The sequence below is a fragment of the Siniperca chuatsi genome, linkage group LG14 (assembly GCF_020085105.1).
Source record: "Siniperca chuatsi isolate FFG_IHB_CAS linkage group LG14, ASM2008510v1, whole genome shotgun sequence".
Taxonomy (NCBI): Eukaryota; Metazoa; Chordata; class Actinopteri; order Centrarchiformes; family Sinipercidae; genus Siniperca; species Siniperca chuatsi.
In genome coordinates this window covers 6,613,118-6,632,538 of record NC_058055.1, presented here as the reverse complement: position 1 = coordinate 6,632,538, position 19,421 = coordinate 6,613,118, and the positions used below count along the sequence as shown (strand labels likewise).

The following is a 19,421-nucleotide window of genomic DNA, read 5'->3' as shown; positions in this document are numbered from 1 at the left end:
TAGGAATTGAATCCTTTATGCTTTTATGCTTACATTCTGGCCACAGAAATATTTTCTCACAACAGCGTATTAGTCTGGTGGAGTTATGAGCTGCATTTCACAATATGCATTTCATCTGTGATTACTACTGTTACAGTTATATCTCACTTTGCTCTGCACGTGAGGATATAATCAACAGGAATGCACTGTTTAATATGATCCCTGGGACCTTGATAAAATGCTTCCTGAGATTTCATTATTTGGCAAAGGCAATGATATTGAAATGTATAAATCCTCAAAGGTATGTACATACCTTTTCAATATCATGTTGCCAAAAATCCATCAAAGAGGCAAAGCATGCCATGTCTGACCACTGGGTGGCATTTGTATAAGCAGGGAATAAGCCTGTATTGTTACACTGTATGTTTGTAGTATTTATGTTACATCAGTAATGCAAGTGCATTAGGTGAGAGCATCTCTAATGGTTTGTGTTCATTGTGAGGGTGAAAGAGACAGAGATAGACAGAACGAGAGAGATTCAGCATACCACTCGGTGTTATCAGGGTGTCCTTGGGCCGCTCCCTCTCTCATTTCCATCTCTGTCTGCTCACGTGTGGCAGACTGTTGGAAGAGAGGGGGAGAGCACATGCACTGCAAAAAACCCCAATGCCTGCTGCTGTATCTCCCTAATCATTTAATGCAGTTTGCTTCTAACAGTGACAAGACTTCCCTGCAAATAGATAACTATCTTGTTTCTGTGTTCTGGGCTGCTCTTGACGCCACTGCCTTGTCTGTGATCTGTACATGCAGTATTAACCTATGAATCTTTGTTGAGCTGATACACATTTCTGGACACCTTTCTGTCTGCAGACTTCTTGCATCTGCCCTGCTTCTGCAGTTTTGATCCAAGCCCATGCACGTGTTGTGAGCATGTCTCTGTACCTATACCTACAGTATTTTTCATATACAATATGTTCTGACACATATGGTTTCTGTATTTTTCGACACAACTCAATGTAATACCATCTGTGAATACTAACAATCTGATCTATCTGTGTAGTATCTGTGATACTCTGCTGCCTTCTTTTCTTATTCTCTGTAGTTTCATCAGATATAATCTGATATTTTGCAAGAATAAAGTGTCTGGTGGCCTTTTATCTTTTTTTTTTTTCATCAGCTGTGAATCTACATGATGTATTACCATCTGTAATTTGTAATGAAACAATATTTCAAGGAAAACCTCTGTAAATTGTTCTCATTCAGACAAGCCAAAAGACCGCAGGCAGGTATAGTGCTGTTTTATGGTCTTTTATTTCCAAGACATTTGAGTCTCCTTTTTTATTGTGACTCAGTGTGCATTGGCACTATGCTGCGCTATCTGTATGGGACATAGGGCTTCATTTTGCGCAACACTGGTATTTCCTTACCTTAAATATAATACCCTGGAGGTTATGTAATATACCGGCAGCATTTTGTTACTGAAATCTTTCAAACAAACATCAAGATCAAGTCAGATCAAGTTTATTTAGTGAGCCCATATTTTATACATAGCACTCACTGCTGTCATTCATTTCTAATTAAAGAATTTAGGAATTACATGGCAATAAAGGACTTAAATCTTAAGGTCTTGAAATGTGCATATTTGCGAACTGTGTCACAGTTTTCACCACCTGCGATACAGAATACTACCTGTCTTCATGACCCACTTTGTCTTGGACAAAAAATTGTCCAAGACAATGGTAACAGGATGTCACGCTACACTATTTGTGTCAAGTTCAAATTCAAGACCATCATAAGTAGGGAACAAAAGCATTACGATAACCCATATCTTTGTGAGAGTTAACCCAAGGTGATCGATGCCTCTTACAGTCTGCACCACTGGAGTTATTTAAAATAGATTCCAAGAACATGTACAATAGCTGACCCCACCAACTCATCATCACACTAACAGAAACTTCACAATTCCCGACTTTTCTTCCTTCAGGCCTTTTGTTTGCAATAGCCTTGTTTCCTCTCTTCATCTTAGCCCTATTAATTGTAGCATAGACCAGCACAAACATCTGCACTCATTGTACTTATTTACAATCAATATATCAAATATAAACAGGTTAGCGACGTACAGAGAGAGGAGGAAATAATATAGTCATCTATCTGACAAAGAAATTCCTTTTCAAAGCACTTAAAAACACAAGAGGCTATTTAACTCAGAGTCACAGCCATAGATCAGTCACTGCTGATCATCTCCCCATCACTGTATGTCTTAGCACAGCTGGGAATTCTTGTAATATGTGTACAGAAGCGTCCAGTAACATGTGAACCCTCCAGCACAGGCTGTCACAAATTGGGATGGGGATGTCACCTGTAGATTACACATCGACTGTGACTGTGTGCTGCATATGTAGTTTTTAAATACAATGCAAAGAAGAAATACTAGGCATCTATGAGTAGTTTTCTGAAACATCACAATCATTAAATCATTACTGTGGATCTGATAAACCAGCTGTGTTTTCATGTTGTTATACAGTAAGGAGAGACATCGACTATCTTGCTCTTCCCTGGTGTATACATTTATTAGCACCTTGGGGGCAGATTCTAATGCACTGAATCCTTTTACTTCACATTTCTTGTATACTTTAATAAGAATCAAGTGGCTGGTTTCTCTTCCTAAACAGATTGTGGTACAGTAAATCTACATTCCTAATGTATTAATTTTACTACTGTTAGTATTACATTTTTATAGAATATATCTATACATCTTCAAAGAATATTTGATGTTATAGGTTATTATTGGTAGAGATCATAAACAGAGCAAAAAGAGAGTGCAAATTGGACCAACATTCATCAGGTGGCCACAAACACATACTTTCCAGGTACAGATTTAATTGTAAGGTTTACTACAGCAGACATTTTAGCAGACTTCTGTTTAATTGTGTAATTCGTTTGGTTAATCTTTAATTTTATATAACTTTAAAGCGGTTATCATCAATATTTTCAATTATCACATGACTCATGACATGTTGGAGGGGTCATTCGTAGTTACAAACCAAAAGAGAATTATTACCTGACTCGGCAGTTCCCCTCAGCTCTACAAAATAGCATTTTTCAGCTAATTGTTTTGGTGTCACGGCCCGCAACTGTCCATTTTGATTCATTCCCACCGCTCTCATCAGTGTTTACAGCTGTTTACAGTGAAAAAAGCTCCGATAAACCCACTGTACATTACCTGCTCAGCACTAAACAGCAGATAGACAAAGTTAGCAAGTAGCTAGTGAATATAGCAAAGCATTTAGCGGCTAAAGAGCCAGACATTTCCCTCAGAAGTTGGTAGAGACCAAAAACAGAGCTAAAAAGTGTGTGAATATTGGACTTGCATTCATCAGGTGGTCACAAAACAAACATGACTCTGAATGAATGCTTATGTTGCTCAGTATCTCCTGGATGTGTAAAAGGGCCCCTGTTTGCTGACAAGTTTGCTATAACAATTTTATAAGGTGATAATATGTCAGTGTTGTATTTACAGCTTGCCCACTGTCCCCAAGTGGTCAATAAATTTGTTAATGCAGGATTCAAGTAAAAATTTAAGTAAGTAACTAAGTAAGCAAATTAAAAGTAATTAGTTGATGCTAATATCTCAGTGAGTAAGTAATGTAAGCAATGGCTTAGTGTAACAGAATCCCTGTATTTTGGCTCAACCACTGTTTCTAGACTTGTGACACCTTCACCAGTTCCTTGATAAAGAAAAAAGGTGCAGAAACACAAAACGCAAAACATGTTTTCAAGGCTACTAGTAAATCTGTAACTTTGGCTGTGTGGTGTTGTGTTTTCTCAATCCTATCCTGGAGGTTCAGAAAATTAGCTTAGTGTAACAGAATCCTGTCAATGGCCATGGACAGCTTGCACGTTTCTCCACGGCTCAGGAAGGATTAGTGTTTGTTAGCAATTGTTATTAGTCTGCTGCACAATTCAGAGAGGCCCCAGGTTTTTCCTTGTAAGAAGACATGCAATTGAAAGAACTATAGAATATCTTGTGTGTCTGAAATATTACACATTGAGACACATTAAGCTTATTAAGGACACATTAAAGAGAGAATTTTTGAAGATGATAAGAATCTTTAAGACAGTGTATTGTTCATTCAGCTGATGAAAGATTTTATAGGTGCTGTGGGAACTTTTAAAGGTCAAATGTACCATACTGACCCCACTGAGCATATTTTGAGTCTTTTGACAAAGATGATAAATGGCTGTTTGAAGCTGCACTATTAAGCACTCAGCCAAGATGTTCATGTTTGGTTTTCCTTGTCTTTTCCTTCCACTCTGCTGGATCCAGTATTATTTGTCAGGCATCAGTTTTCTGTGGGAGTAAACAAGGACCGGAAGATTTTTAAAAACTTCAAAACTCTCTAGGAATTACTGTGTACAACATTCTGATTTATAACTTTCAGTGCCTCATAATCACACAGTCTTTTCTCTCTAGAGTACCTCTGTGTGGGACAGTTCTATGCACACACACACACACACACACACACACACACACACACACACACACACACACACACACACACACACACACACACACACACAGGACCTGAGCCACAGCCTTGTCTCCCTCCGCGAGTGTGTGCAGAGATGAGCAGGACCGCACCTTCTGTGAGCACTACCTGAAACAGGAGATGCAGGGGTACCAGTGAAGGGTTAGCTTTCATTGTCTTTGTCTTTTTTTTTTTTTTTGCCCCTCCTGCTTCTTTTAAGCATAGACAGGTACAGGGCGTTAGAATATTAACATACAATGGTCTGGTATTTATTGTTTTACGTAATCTCTGTCACTGAAGCCAGGTACTTATAGTCAAGCAGGGTTAAGGAGATGAAACACCTTAAACAAGTAGTGCTGGATACTCTGAGTTTCCTGCCTCCATTTCTACACAAAGTTTCTGTGTTTTCTTTGTGACTTGTGGAATTAACCCGCCTGCTATTTGAGCTCTGAGGACATTTTTTAGGGCTTTTTTGGGGGGGAGGAAATCTATTTTATTTTTATTTAGTTTTTTTAATTGTGGGTGAAGATAAATACTTTCACAACAGGTATGTATTTTCTATGAAATACTGAGTTGTTTTTGCTTCATTCATTTGCTTTATTTGATTATCATGATCAATTTCAACATGAACCTGGTTCTGTGACATATCAGTGGATGGTTATGTCCTTAAATCTAGCTTTTCTCTGTCATTTAAGTTGTTTTTGCTATAACTGCACATTCATCATAATGTGAAGGGACAGAGGTTAATTAAAATGTTCATACTGTACAGTGTTTTTGCAAGGCAGATATTTATCATACAATGATCATACAATGTCAAACCTGTTTACTTTTTTAAAAACAAGATGTCTCTCTTCTGTCATTTTTTGTCACATTCCACAAAAAACTAAATAGACTGCAGAAAAAGGATATTGCTCATAAAAGGCTATGTTCAGACATACATGCTGACAAATGCATTAATTCTGTTTAACTGGCACAAAATTCTCTCAGTTAAAGAGACTGACAGTATTATTCTCTGGTTTATCTCAGACATTAAGGGGTATTTTTGTGGGGCCGAGATCTTTCAGCTATTTCTCAGCACAGGGAAGTGAGAAGGGAGGGGAAGCAGAGCCGACACAAAAGGCAACATTATTCCCCAGCGGATCTGCGCTACATCCTACTATGAATGGAGTATTGAAAAACACAACATTGGGGACTAGATTATTTTTCATCCCTCATAACTGAGCCATTTGTCCCAGAGTTTCGAGTGGTTTGTTGGTACAGTCTGCAAATGAGACAGCCGTGGTTCTCGAGCGCTGTGCTAGTGTTAAAATCCCCACCTCCCAATTGGATGTACAATGACCTCTCTGTGGGCCTCTGGCCTACTGCGCTGCACCTTTTGAGACAATCCAGTCCAGTAAAAAAGGACTGGACCTGGATGAAGACTGCACTGTCCAGAGTTGTTGCTATGCCCGCTGTTAAGTGTTTTCTTGTCACTAATGGCCCTACAAAGGTTATGTGTTAAATTTACCTCCACAAGCTGAAGATAACTGTAAGTATACAGCACAGTGGCTCAAGATTTTAACATCCCCCTGTCTCCTTCCTGCCTCCTGCTCTCCAAGGAGACGAGAGGCGCCCCTGCAGTGTCATCAGGTGCCTAAGCGTTTTGGAGGGTTCAAGTGACAGATTGCAGGAAGCAGCGTTTATGCCTGACGATGGGGACCACAGAAAGCAGAAATGTCTTTTTGTGCCCCCTGGGCTCGGAATGTCCACTATCTTGAGGGGCCAATATCAAATTCTCCCCTCATCATCCCCTAATACACATTCCTGTGTAAGGTCAGGGGGAATTCTGCATCAGCGAAGAGACAAACAACCCAAGGCCAAGCCACACACTGTGGTCTCCTAATGACAACATGCTTCCAATAAACACTTTTCAATTCATTTCTGGGATATTTGCTCTAAAAGAATATGTGAAATTTGAAATTTAGTCATTCCAACTTCCCCATAGAAATCTTACAATTTACTGTATTGCTTTTTCTTTTGGCAGTGTGTGTTAAAATATGTGACATTGTATGGGTTTTTTATGGGTTATTTTTTTATTACATCCTCACATTACATTCACACCAGCATTTTCTTGCAGTATTTGAATTCCCTTGGAGTATTAGATAAATGTTTTTCATCCCAGTTTCTCACTTGAAAAGAATGCAGGGTATTCAATGTCTGACCATAGTAGCTACTATCTAACTCTGATTATTGAGTGATTGTCAGTGAATCCCAATACTCTCTGTCAGAAGGAAAATCCCCTTGAGTATCGAAAACCACGCCACAGGTGCCTGCCTCTGTCTGTAACACAAGCCTTCCCCAGCTGTTGATGATGCTGGGAAGCCTGGAAATTAAACTTCCTCAGCTCTGATCATCAGTGTAACAGACCTCACCCCGATTCTTCTCTGTTACCTGCCAGGTTGGTGCTGCCAAGTTGGTACACGGTGGCCATTTTGTGCTTACAAAACAGAATAGTAACTTGACTCTGTGTTCCCAGTGTTTTATTGGCAACAGCAGCACTTTTCGGTGGCACATGCCCATGTCTGGGGAACTGGGCTGACTTTATATTCATAATCTATTCCTGGTTTGCTCCGAGAAGCATTTGTATGCCGTGAAAACTTCCTTATAGCTCTTTCATGTCCATAGGGAGTGATGTGCATCACATGATCTCTGGAAACAATTTCTTTTTGAGCTGCACATTTCCCATGCCTGACCTCAGACTACCATCAATACTACAGCACAATACCAATAGCTGCAGGCTCCATCAGAGAAAACAATCCAATACTATAATTAGGCTACTCTGAACCAGGACAAACAAATAGTGATTGTTTTTGTAGTAGTAGAAAAGTGTCTACTACACCCTAGTTTGCTACATTTAGAGGTGTGCTCACATATAGCTCAGGACTTCTGGAAGCTTGATGAGAGAGACTTATAGTGTGTGAATGTGTGTGTTGCAGGCGGATGGTCAGTCAGGCAGCCATGCGAGGCCAGCGTGTGGTGGAGAGCGAGTGTAGGTGCTGGAACCCGGCCGTCTGGCTCCTGGTGTCCCTGCTGGGATCCCTAGTCTTGGTGGCCGTCAGTGTGCTGCTGCGACTCGGTGAGTATGTGGTTTGGGGTTGGGGCCAGGGGTGCCATGTTGGATTTGTCCAAAAACTACAGTGGACTATTAGGAGTTCACCTTCTGCTTTGTCATCAGGAAAAAAAGTGTTTTTTTAATGTATTTTTTTATATTTGGGTCCATTTTTGAGAAATATTGACAAACACTAATTTAGTAAAGCGGTAGCAGATATTAGAGTAACCACAATCTGAAATACAGTTTAAACTAAAGGCCTTCAGTAATAACATTATGTAACATTTTTTAATGGCTGAAAGACTTCTTCAGTGACATTTGTGGTGCAATCTCTTTGTTCAAGGGACCAATATGAAATATATATGGAAAAGTAATAGGCCTTAAAAGTTTGATGCACTTGTTTCAGGTTCTCAATGGCAAGTGTCAAATAGAACAGCTCATTAAAGTATATAATTTCCATAAGGGGTCATTTTTCATACTCTGGCTCAGGACCAGAGGTTGGTTGAATGAAGACTGAAACTGATTCACAAACTTTATCGAAAGCTATTGTCTGCTACTGTAATATATATATATATATATATATATATATACATATATATAATATGATGGCCCTTTCGATCAGTAGTTTTTAAGTATGGGCCCTCAGCATTTTGCTGGTCATTCCAGTCTATAGACTATGGTAAATTCATTTTGAGATGCTACATTTCATATTAGAAAAATTGGTTCCAAGGAACTACTGCCATGAACTGAAACAGAATGTGACACATGAGATGTTTCTTGTGTGTCAGTGCTTAACCACACATTTGGGGCGTTAATCATGCTCAAGAACTGGGTGTACCTGCAAGTGAACTCCCTGTCGACGAGTGCTTTTGTTTCCACTGCCCTGTGTTTACCAGTGATAGCTGGCTATAAGCCCTGCAGTTATTTTGAAGGGAGCCAGGATCAATTCCACTCACTGGACGTTATGTACCAACAAATATATAGAGAGCAATTTATTCAAATGTGCTGACACCAGCTTATTGTTTTTTTTCCTCTTGCAGCAGATATGATATCCAAATGTGTGCCTTACTAATATTTTTTTGTATTAAAATTTCAGGAGACGTGAAAATAAACAGACGGGCTGTATCCAGTAAGTAATATTTAAGTTAATCACATTTTACCTTTCTGGTCCTCCTTAGAATAAGAACTGTGTGATGACCATGCTAGCTCTGTGAGGCTGTACTTAGGCACAGCAATGGTTTGAGCTAAATGCTAATGCCAACATGCTAACATGCTCACAGTGACAATGCTAACATGGTGATGTTTAGCAGGTTTAATGTTTACCATGTTCACCATCTTGTTTCAGAGTGTTAGCATACTAACATATGTTAATTAGGACACAAAGTACAGCTGAGGCTGATGTGAATGTAATTAGCTTTTCAGTTATCTGGTCATAAACCAGTATTGGGCAAATTTCAATTTTGACCCAATGTTGGCGCTAGAGGAAAAGTCATGGGATCACCAAATTTAGTAGGATTCATCCTCTGAGGACCATGAATGTATGTACAAAATTTAATGGCAATCCATCCAATAATTGTTGACTTTCCCTTATTTTCCATGCTGTTAACATGGCTAAAAACCCAAATTAAAAGAACAGGCTAACATATTTCTGTTGTGGCTGGTGCAGTTCATGGTCTGAACAGGCCTCCTGTTGTGGTTTCAGTCTGTGTCTAGTGTTACAGGAAAATAGATATAGTAGATATAGAGTACAGTAACTATGGAAGGCCAAGAGCCTCCTTTCAACAAATAATTTGACCATACTCTCTCTCTCGCGCTCCCATATCCCCTCCTCCCTCCTGTTTCAGCCAATGACGTGCAAACCCCAGTGAGGACGCAGTACCAAGGTAAGCATGAGCTGTACAGCTACCTCCACCTCCGCACCTGCCCAGACACTCAGTCACATATGTCTGCATCCAGGCCATGCTATGTGTCAGTGAAAGAGAGTACAGAAGGTAGATCAATGCCTGGGGCTTTTTAAACAAGGTCACTTTCCCAGCTCTCTGTTTCCCTAATCCCCACTTATTTGCTATGTAACCTTCCACCCTCCTGCATCCACCTCACTCACTTCCAAGGAGTCATGTGGCTTATTGTGTCCAGAAGGATTTTTTCTTGCTATTAACTGTCATTACATTACAGCCATGCTAGTCTGTCTTCATCTTCTCTTTTTTCCCCCCAAATATTAACATGTTGTTAAAACGTCCCTCAGACAGTAGAGGTTTTATGGTCCTCAGATTTTTCAGTGAGGTAGCACAATCATAACCCAACAACCTGAACTTCCTCATCTCACTCAAAAACAGAGAATGGAGTTGTGATGAAACACTGATGGCAAAATGAATCTGACAGAGAGAAGCCCTGACAGAAATTGTCTGCTTATCTTTCCAAAGTACAACTGGTGAATGGACGTAACAGGTGTGAGGGTAGAGTGGAGGTGCGCTACAATGACTCGTGGGGCACAGTGTGTGACGACGACTGGGACATGGTGGATGCCAACGTGGTGTGTAGGCAGCTGGGCTGCGGTGTGGCTGTGGCGGTGGGCAGCAGCTCTCAGTTTGGACAAGGCACAGGGCTCATCCTGCTGGATAATGTGGACTGCAGAGGAAGCGAAACAGACCTTAGCCAGTGCCGTAGTCTGGGCTGGGGTGTCCACAACTGTTACCACTATGAGGATGTGGGTGTTACCTGCAGAGGTAAAGCCTTTATACAACTTTGAGTTGGCAGTAGTAGTGGTGAATCATCTCTTCATGTATAAACCTGGAAAGAAAAGAGGACAAAGTGACTAAAATTCCTGCTTCCTTTTCATTTTGCTGCTAGAATCAGCAGTGGTGGGGGCAAAAGGTTTTGAGGATCGCACCACACCGCCCCAGGAGAACTCCGGTTTACGTAAGTGCTCCCTGCTTTTATCTAAATGAGAATGGTCTTCTGCCAACCTGAAACGTCACAGGGATGAATTTGTCTTTTTTTTTAAAAGCATAAAAGCAAATGGCCAAAATCCAGGAACAACTAAGATAATTTTGAGATAATAAACTAGGAACTATGTGTAAAATTAATACTTATGTAAACAAGATGTGTATAACTACAACCCCAGGTAGGTAACAGTGGATCACATAACTTCTTGTATGTGTGAGGTGTCGCTTGTACAGTAGTGATAAACCCACAGAGAAATTTCACCCGAAACAGCAGTTCCCCTCAGCTCTATGGAGCTTTATAGCATCTTTTATCTCATTGTTTTGGTTCCACTGCCCGTTGCGGGCAGTTTTGGTTCACTCTCTGAGCATTCAGCGGTTAAAAAGCCATATGTTTCCCTCATGAGTTAGTGGAGACCAAAACAGAGTTAAAAGTAAAGCAAAAATTGGACTTCATTCATCAGGTGGCCAGAAACATGCTTCAAAATTAATGCTAATGCTAATGCTCCGTTTCTGCTGGATGTGTAAATAAACAACTGTTTGCTAACACAGTAACCATACCACTTTAATAGGTGATATGTCAGTGCTTTTTTTCACAGCTTGTTTGCACTGCCCCCAAGTGGCCAAACAAATCTGTTTTTGCAGGTCTGAGCATTTGACCCTGCATCAGACATGCACTTTGAAAAACACAAACCACACCTTTATGTGGCATTAATCTGGGCAACTGATGAAATTAGTCGTCCACCTCCAAAAATGGAATCATACCACCAGTATCCACAGTCAACTTTCTTGACTGTGGATGATAGGCCTACTTAGAAAATATGTTGTATATTCAGAGGAATTAAACTTCAGGCCAGCCTTTCTCTGTGTTTGATTAGATGCTTTTTTATGCTCTAGGATCAAAATCAAAAACACACACGCCTAAATCTAGCAGACAGGTGGCATGCCAGATGTCACTACAAAATGCAAGGGCAGGTTTCATTAAATAATGATGGCTTATTTTGCCATTGTGTGGGTCCAAAATGCAGGAATCCTCATGAAATGAACTCACGCAGTCAGGCTCATTTAAAAAATAGGTTTATTAAAAAAACATAAATTTAATTGAAGGGACATATTATTTCAGTTTTGCAACCAAATGTGACACAGCATCAAAGACTTTTCAGTTCAATGGAAAGTATCTTTTGGACATTTTCAGGGAAACCGTACAATACACCTGGAAAAGGCCACTTGAATTCCAGGCCGTCCTTATTGTTTGCTGGGTTTGCCTTTGTTGTGGTCGGTCTGCTGTTTTTTCCCTTAATTCCCAAAAGGACCATGAGAGACTAGAACAGAATCAAATTTAGTTGAGTGACGTATCTAGCTAATTCTCTGGTGGCCTTAAAACCCACTGGGAATGCAGTGAAGTCATCCAGATTCATGGCTTCCTTTCAGGTAAAGAGCATTTTTAAATGATGAACACAGTCTATTGTCTCTGTTAAAGGTGTGTTTTTGTCTGGGCCGAGGCATAAGATGATAACATCTATGCTTAGTGCAATATCAGATGTTCATCTTAAGACCTGCTTCAGTTTTGTTTTTCTGGAGCCACAGTATGTCTTGTATAGGGCCCACCCTCATTTCCTCTGTCTCATGCACAAATCCTAGCAGTTACAGTTTCCTCTGATACCCCCAAATCAGCACATATTAAATTTGACATTAATATAGATTCTAGTAAAAATCTACAGTTGTGTTCAACATCAGTCCCTGTAAATCCCTCCCTCTTGGTTTAGGAGATGGCACCATCCGTCTGGCGAATGGACAGAACACCTGCCAGGGCCGGGTGGAGATCTACTACCAGGGAAACTGGGGAACAGTGTGCGATGATGACTGGGTCCTCAACAATGCCCGGGTGGTGTGCCAGCAGATAGGCTGCGGTACTGCTGTCTATGCACACACCAACTCCTACTTTGGCTATGGAACCGGCCTGGTTCTTCTGGACAACGTCAACTGCTACGGCACTGAACAGGACCTGACTAGATGCAAAAGCCTGGGCTGGGGCAAACACAACTGTGGCCATCATGAGGATGCTGGGGTCACCTGCACTGGTACACTGCTTTATGGAATATGCATTAACACAAGTTGTACAGATGTAAAGCAGAAACAATTATTATTATTATTATTCAAACAAATAACTAAACTAGACTAAAAGCCTACAGCCATGCAAGTAGCTCAGTAGTAGTCAGGTTGTACTTATTAATGTCAACATGCTAACATGCTCACAATAACAATACTAACATGCTGTAGACATGATGTTTAGCAGGTATAATGTTTACCATGTTCACAATCATAGTTTAGCATGTTAGCATGCTAACATTTGCTAATTAGCAATAAACCCAAAGTACAGCTGAGTCTGATGGGAATGTATTTAGTTTTGAAAGTATTTGGTCAGAAATCAAAGTATAGGACGAAGTTAAATTTTTACCCGACCAAAATTCCTCCTAATGTCTGCACCAAATTTCATGACAATCTATCTAATAGTTGCTGAGAAATTTCACTTAAAACCACAAATGTGAACCTCATGGAGTGGTAGAGGAAAAGTCAGTGGAGCACCAAAGTCAGTAGGATTCATCATCTGGGGACCATGAATATTTGTACAAAATTTCATGGCAATCCACTGAATAGGTGATATATTTCAGACTGAATCAAAGTGGTGGACCGACCGACAGAGCAACATTACCATCCCTAAAGCTATGCCACTAGCATGGCTAGAAACTGCATGGCAACCATTTATTATAGTGACTATTTACTGTGAGCTTATGGTGGAAATATTTAGTTTGACGGTATTTAGAGAATAAGTCAGTTAATAATGTTGAGATATATATAAGATAAGCTGTAATCTTAGGGTAATTTGTTGATTCTCAGGGTGATATTGAATAAGGAGGATGAGAAGAGTTCACAATGGCAGTAGAATAGTATTGGTATCTGTGTTAGTAACAAGCAGTAGCAGTATTAGTAGAAATAGTAATAGCAGAAGTTGTTACTGTACATATAAAAACTATTTCATTTCCATTTCTACCCACTTCAGGATCCTCTACTATACCTCCGCCGGCAACAGTAAACCAGAGAGCGCTCTGGGGAACATATAAAACTGAAGGTATACACACATATTATACAGTAGATGTGTATCTGTAAGCAAGCAAGCACTCACTGATTATTACTCCTTTGCATCAACATGTCCAATTGGTTTTGCTGGATTTTTGTCCACAGTAAAAATGAAATGTGCACTTTTGCCAAATGGCCAACAGGGAGAGCCATTTCTCCCCCATTGTCTTTAAATGTGTTACACCATGCACAAAACATGGTGGCGAAAGTATGCAACAGACTAACCTCACCATGATCATTATAAACAGGTAGTCTGATGTATTGAGCCATCAAGTAATTTTGTCATGTATTATATCTTCCCTACAGAAACAGATAAAGTTCCAGTCACCAAGCCACCAAGTACAACGACTGTCACCACAACTGCCCAGACAAAAGGTAACAATATTAAACTGCTTCCTGCTTTATAAACACAAATACTGGATGTTTTAATATTGGACTGACCTGTGAATATTATAGCCTTTAATGCAATTATTAGCCACATAGATTATATCAGAAAACACACTTCTACTCTAAAATTGCAATGATGTACCTGTCTATTTATTCCTGTGCAGGCAAACCAGCAATTCGTGTGATGAATGGTAACAGTAGCTGTCAGGGACGCGTAGAGGTCCTCTACAAAAATGTTTGGGGGACGGTGTGTGATGATGACTGGGACATGCCCAACGCCAACGTGGTGTGTAGGCAGCTTGGCTGTGGCCCAGCTATTGCGGCCAAGACCCAGGCCTACTTCGGCTACGGTTTGGGTCCAATCCTGCTGGACAATGTGGAATGTAGCGGCTTTGAAGTGGAGCTGTCCCAGTGCTTCCACCTGGGCTGGGGTCAGCACAACTGTGGCCATCACGAGGATGCTGGAGTTATCTGTGCACGTAAGACCTGACTGGACTTCTCTAACATCCTGTGGGGCTAAAGCAGGCTCCATTAGGCATACATTTATGACATGCACATATACAATACTGAACATAGGGAATGACTGTATCACAAACATCTATGTTAAGTCATCAAATCCACTGAAAGCTCATACTTCCTTTTCATCCAGTCATCTGTGCCTGCCCTGCTGAGCTGGGCTTTTGCAATGCATGACTGTAGTACTCTGAGGAGGAGACAGCCCAGAGAGCATGAAAAATACAGTGGATGAGTCAAGGCACATCAGCATCACTGCATGCCTCCAGGCCAAATTTCACTTCTTTGAGGCTAAATCAAAAGCACATACAGACTCCCCTTTACTAGCACACCCTTGGTTTCCGGTTAATCGGAAAATATGATTATACGTTTGTTTTCTAAAGGCAGCAGTTTTTAATCAGTTGTCTCTAATTCTTCCTTCAGCAGGTAGTTAGAATTAGCAAAGGGGACGTAATCTATGCATGACAATAAGCATCAAAATCTGTGCAAAATCATATTTTTCAAACAGTTGATGTTGAAATTTGCTACAGAGCGTGTCTCTGTATTGTGGCTTTAAAGGAGCCAAGCAAGATGCTTCCTATATTGATAACTACAGTAATTACAAGAGAGCCTTGCTATTGCTTTTATGACCTGATATTTTCTGAGTATGCCCAGGACCCAGAAGCATCACTGTTTTTTCTGCTTTCCTCTGCTACCCTTAGCTTTTGAATACTACATTGCAAATGGACGTGACTTTAGAGTAACAGAAAGGATACCTGCCACCACCACACAACCCTCTGAAGGTAGGTTAAATATATCTTCAGCCAGCACAAAATCAACCCACTTCCCCTAGACTGGTTATTAAAAACACATAAGACTGAATTTATGTTAATCTTCTTTGTTTTTGTAGGAATGGTGAGATTGGTGGGTGGCCAGCATCAATGTGAGGGTCGGGTAGAGATGTTTGCAAATTCTGGATGGGGCACAGTGTGCGATGATGCTTGGGACCTCCCTGACGCTCAGGTTGTGTGTCGCCAGCTGGGCTGTGGAGAGGCCACGGCGGCTCGGGGAGAGGCTTTCTTCGGGCCTGGCACAGGAACAATCCTGCTGGACAATCTCAAGTGCAGCGGTACGGAGGCCTCCCTGCAGAAGTGCTCCCATATATCCTGGAATGTGCACAACTGTGACCACTCTGAAGATGCTGGCGTCACCTGCTCACTGTCGTGATTTCAGCAGAACCACATTCCCATCTCCACCATGGGTAGGAAGTGGGCGTAGCAACCTGGGACTTGTATACATTATGTAAATAACAGCTTTCACATTGCTGAAGGAATACTCCACCACCAACAACATACAAAATAACTAATATGACAGTATACGATTACAAACTATAAACTATCTATGCCTATTAAGCACTTTATAAATAAATATGACATAAAATGCAGTGTACACAGTTTTTTAAAATTTGATAAACAAAGAAAAACAAAGCTTTTAACTGTCTGTCTCTCTCTTTTTTGCCCCAAAATGTTAAAATATTTTCTGTACATGTGATTCTTTGACGATTAGATAAGGTATACTGGAGGAAGTCCATCAATTATTAATTATGTGGATAAAAGGATTTTTGTGGACTTCAGCTCCAAAAGTCGCAAATATGTATGATAAAACAAACAGAAATATAAATGGGAAAAAATGATATACTACAAACCACAAGAATGCAAGAAAACAGAAACATCCATAAACAATTGTGTTATATCTTGTGAATATATAGTATCTCTCCATCTACAAATAAATTATGTGTTACTTGTGTTCTGTAAACCATCATATAAATAAATGTAACTAATAATCATTTACATGTGACAAAATAAATGTTCTTATTTTTTGGTATATAATATATTTTTGGTTTAAAAACAGAGATGATGTTTAAAACAGTATCTGCATTTGTCATTGTCCTAAACATGTGCATCGCTTTAACTTTTTATTCTTCTGTGATGGCACGTGCAAATATGGTGACTCTATCATTTGAATTTGCACAAAGGAGAGGATTTTTGGGAATGCACCACCGGCAAAACAAGATGTCTTCATTTACAGGAGAGAGAGTGAGATTTAGAGTTTGTTTTACAGCAGGTTTTACACCTTCTTCTACATTTTAAGCCAGCTCATTTCCTTCCAGGAGTCATTTACGATTTGTAGCTAATGGCAACAAGCTAATTGTTGAGCTAATGCGTGATGTTAGCTTAGTCAATCAATGTAAAGAAGAAAAAGAACAATATTGCTAACATCATTTTGTTGATATGTAATTCTCAAATTAAATAAGCCAACTGCCATATAATTAATAAAATTAAGCTATCTGACTGCACCCACATTGGACAATAGCATAACATTAATACTGATACTATGTAGCTAACAGTGCACACAATTACAGGATAATGATAAATGCTAAAATGTAGTGTAATAGTAGCAAAAGTAGAGAATAAAGCCAGCAAACTGGCTCAGTAAGTCAGTTATACAGCAGTATCGACCTAATGTCATTAGCTAACATTAGCCCCAATCAGCTAACGGTCAGTCAGAGTGTGTTGAAATGAGCAAGGGTGCGTTTTATTGGTAGTGAATTCAACTTTGCTTTAAGAGGAAGAATGTGACCTAGCTGAAATTTCATTCCTCTGTCCACTCAGACTCCACTCAGTTGGTGATGTCAGAGCACTACGACTGTGCTGATTACCTATTCTGGAGAAACCATATGCATTGTTATATTGCATTTTGTCAAAAGTAGAAGGAACATTTTGAAGAATAGGAATGAGCTGAATATAAAGGAATTTGTAGTGAACTAAAGCTACATTTGACTGACAGCTGCCCAAGAAACTGCTGAGAATTTAGCACATTTTATATCTCCTGAAACTCACAACAACAACAGACTGGATGATCTTGGATTTAAAAATTCCTTTTTAAAATACCAATTACTTCTGTGTAATAGACTTTAAACAAATTTAAAATTTCTTGATTTTATTTTTGTAATAATAGTAATAAAAAAAGTAATAATTTCAGTTTAAGATATTATAAGGAATAAATACAGAAATATATCAATATTTTAGTAAATTATTGTAAAAAAAAAGTGGAGTTTTAGATAAAAAAGATTATGATCTCGGAAATTAAGGATATGTTAAGCTGGAGACAGTATCTTGAATTTGACTTATGACAAGTCATAATTTAAATGGAGATATTTGGCATTCACAGACAGTCAATGCTGAACTGCAGATATCTGTAATTGGAGGTTTCATACACTCTGATGGCAAAAGGTAACTTTAGTCTTATTAGTCAAATCATACTTGATTGATTCAGCATCTTGAATTAACATTTTCATAAGTAAAATACAATAAAAGATACAATATTTTAAGTTGGCATTTTGACTCATAAATGAATTACAGATAGCTGTATGAATGTGGTAAACAGAAAACAAGAAGCTAAAATGGCTTTCCATAGTCTGGGAGGATCAAGAGCAATGTTGGAGCTGATTTATCAATTTCAGAAACATCCAGTTTCTACACGGACTGGGAAATAAAATGGCCTGTATAAGAGGGCGTGTTTGATGACTCATGATAAAATGACTCAGCATATCAGCATTATGAGCCTGTTTCATATCTACAGTCACTACAATCACCAGGAATATTAGCAAATGGCATAGCCATGGTTACAAAGGTGGTTTCACAAACACTTTATATTGCATGCGATTACATGAGAACAAACCGTATTCAGTTTATACATTCTAAAAAAATTACTTCACAATATTAAAAATACAGCTCTAATACTCCACTGTTTAAAAATAAAAAGTGCAACTGTTATGATATGTTCTAAATCTTTAACTTTTAATAATAATAATAATAATAACGATGATGATGATAATAATAGCTCTGTGGTCACAGGTGTGTCTTTTCATTATCAGCTACACAGGCGTTGAAGGTGACTCAGCCAGTCAGACCTGAGGACAGGAAATCTGTTTCATTGATTATTTGATTACATTATCACAGAAATAATACGTAAAACATGTATTCTTATATTATTATATTACCGGTTAGAAACATTGAACATTTGGCATCCTGTAGTTGCACGTACGGCCTCTCCGGGCTCACTGCTGTCAAGAAGTTTCACATTGTTTAAAGCTACACAAAAAGAGCCTTTGTGTATCTCCTGGAAGCATGATTTTATATTCTACAACATAGCATCTTGTCGGTGCAAGATATATTATGAGAACATTATCTTGTGCCATACATTCTTATTATTACAGGTTGGGCTACATGGAAATGGCAGGTCTTCTTGGCCCCCCCCAGGTAGAAATGAGCTGCTGGGCTCCTATCAACGCCCTGTTCCTCCCTCTCTCTTAGCATTGCTTCCAGTATTCCAATGCTGTAATATTGCATTACAAGGTTTGGTGTGTGGATAACACGCTAATAAAGGATTATCAACAATGCAAACATTATATCAGCTGCATAATGAAGGCCAGATTTTGACACAAGGCCCCTCTTCAAGACAGATCAGCTAGACCCTTATCAAGTCACTTGGTATTGTGCTTCAGTGGTGCATCCTAAAGTCAACGTCAGGCCTTAGGAGTGGCCCATGGGGGTCTGGGGACCAGGGCAGCTGGCATTTGCCTGATCGGTAACCAAGCTTTGCATTTGGCATGTGAGTGCTGTACTTGCTCCATAACCCAATGCCACCATGTCACCACTCTATAAGAAACACCTCCTTTTCCATGGATATGTGAAGTCTACACCAAAGATACTCTATAACAAACCCTACACTGCCTGACTGAAGGGCAGCAGGCTGTGCTGTCATTTTCTCTGGACTGCCTGGGTCGTTACATCACTCCGTGAA

The 19,421-nt window shown here is 39.6% G+C and overlaps 1 protein-coding gene across 2 annotated transcripts; it reads left to right on the top strand.

The window, feature by feature from the left end:
* Positions 1–4,744: 4,744 nt before the first annotated feature.
* Positions 4,745–16,401, top strand: LOC122888728 (scavenger receptor cysteine-rich domain-containing group B protein). Of its 2 annotated transcripts, XM_044223497.1 has the most exons (12): positions 4,745–5,055; positions 7,484–7,623; positions 8,693–8,725; positions 9,441–9,479; positions 10,020–10,322; positions 10,447–10,515; positions 12,305–12,619; positions 13,600–13,668; positions 13,983–14,051; positions 14,228–14,542; positions 15,278–15,358; positions 15,466–16,401. In XM_044223497.1, the coding sequence occupies exons 2-12, from the start codon at positions 7,488–7,490 to the stop codon at positions 15,780–15,782; spliced, it is 1,746 nt and encodes a 581-aa protein (XP_044079432.1). In that variant the 5' UTR covers positions 4,745–5,055; positions 7,484–7,487; the 3' UTR covers positions 15,783–16,401. The 2 variants fall into 2 exon arrangements, with proteins under 2 accessions (XP_044079432.1, XP_044079433.1); XM_044223498.1 differs by lacking the exon at positions 4,745–5,055 and having other exon boundaries at positions 7,398–7,623.
* Positions 16,402–19,421: the final 3,020 nt, after the last annotated feature.

What these genes read in the sequence shown, in the direction of transcription:
- LOC122888728 (XM_044223497.1), top strand. Translation starts at nt 7,488, where the DNA reads ATGGTCAGTCAGGCAGCCATGCGAGGCCAGCGTGTGGTGGAGAGCGAG. An exon ending in AGTGAGGACGCAGTACCAAG is followed by an intron (nt 9,480 to 10,019) that starts GTAAGCATGAGC and finishes ATCTTTCCAAAG; the next exon opens with TACAACTGGTGAATGGACGT. An exon ending in TGCTGGGGTCACCTGCACTG is followed by an intron (nt 12,620 to 13,599) that starts GTACACTGCTTT and finishes TACCCACTTCAG; the next exon opens with GATCCTCTACTATACCTCCG.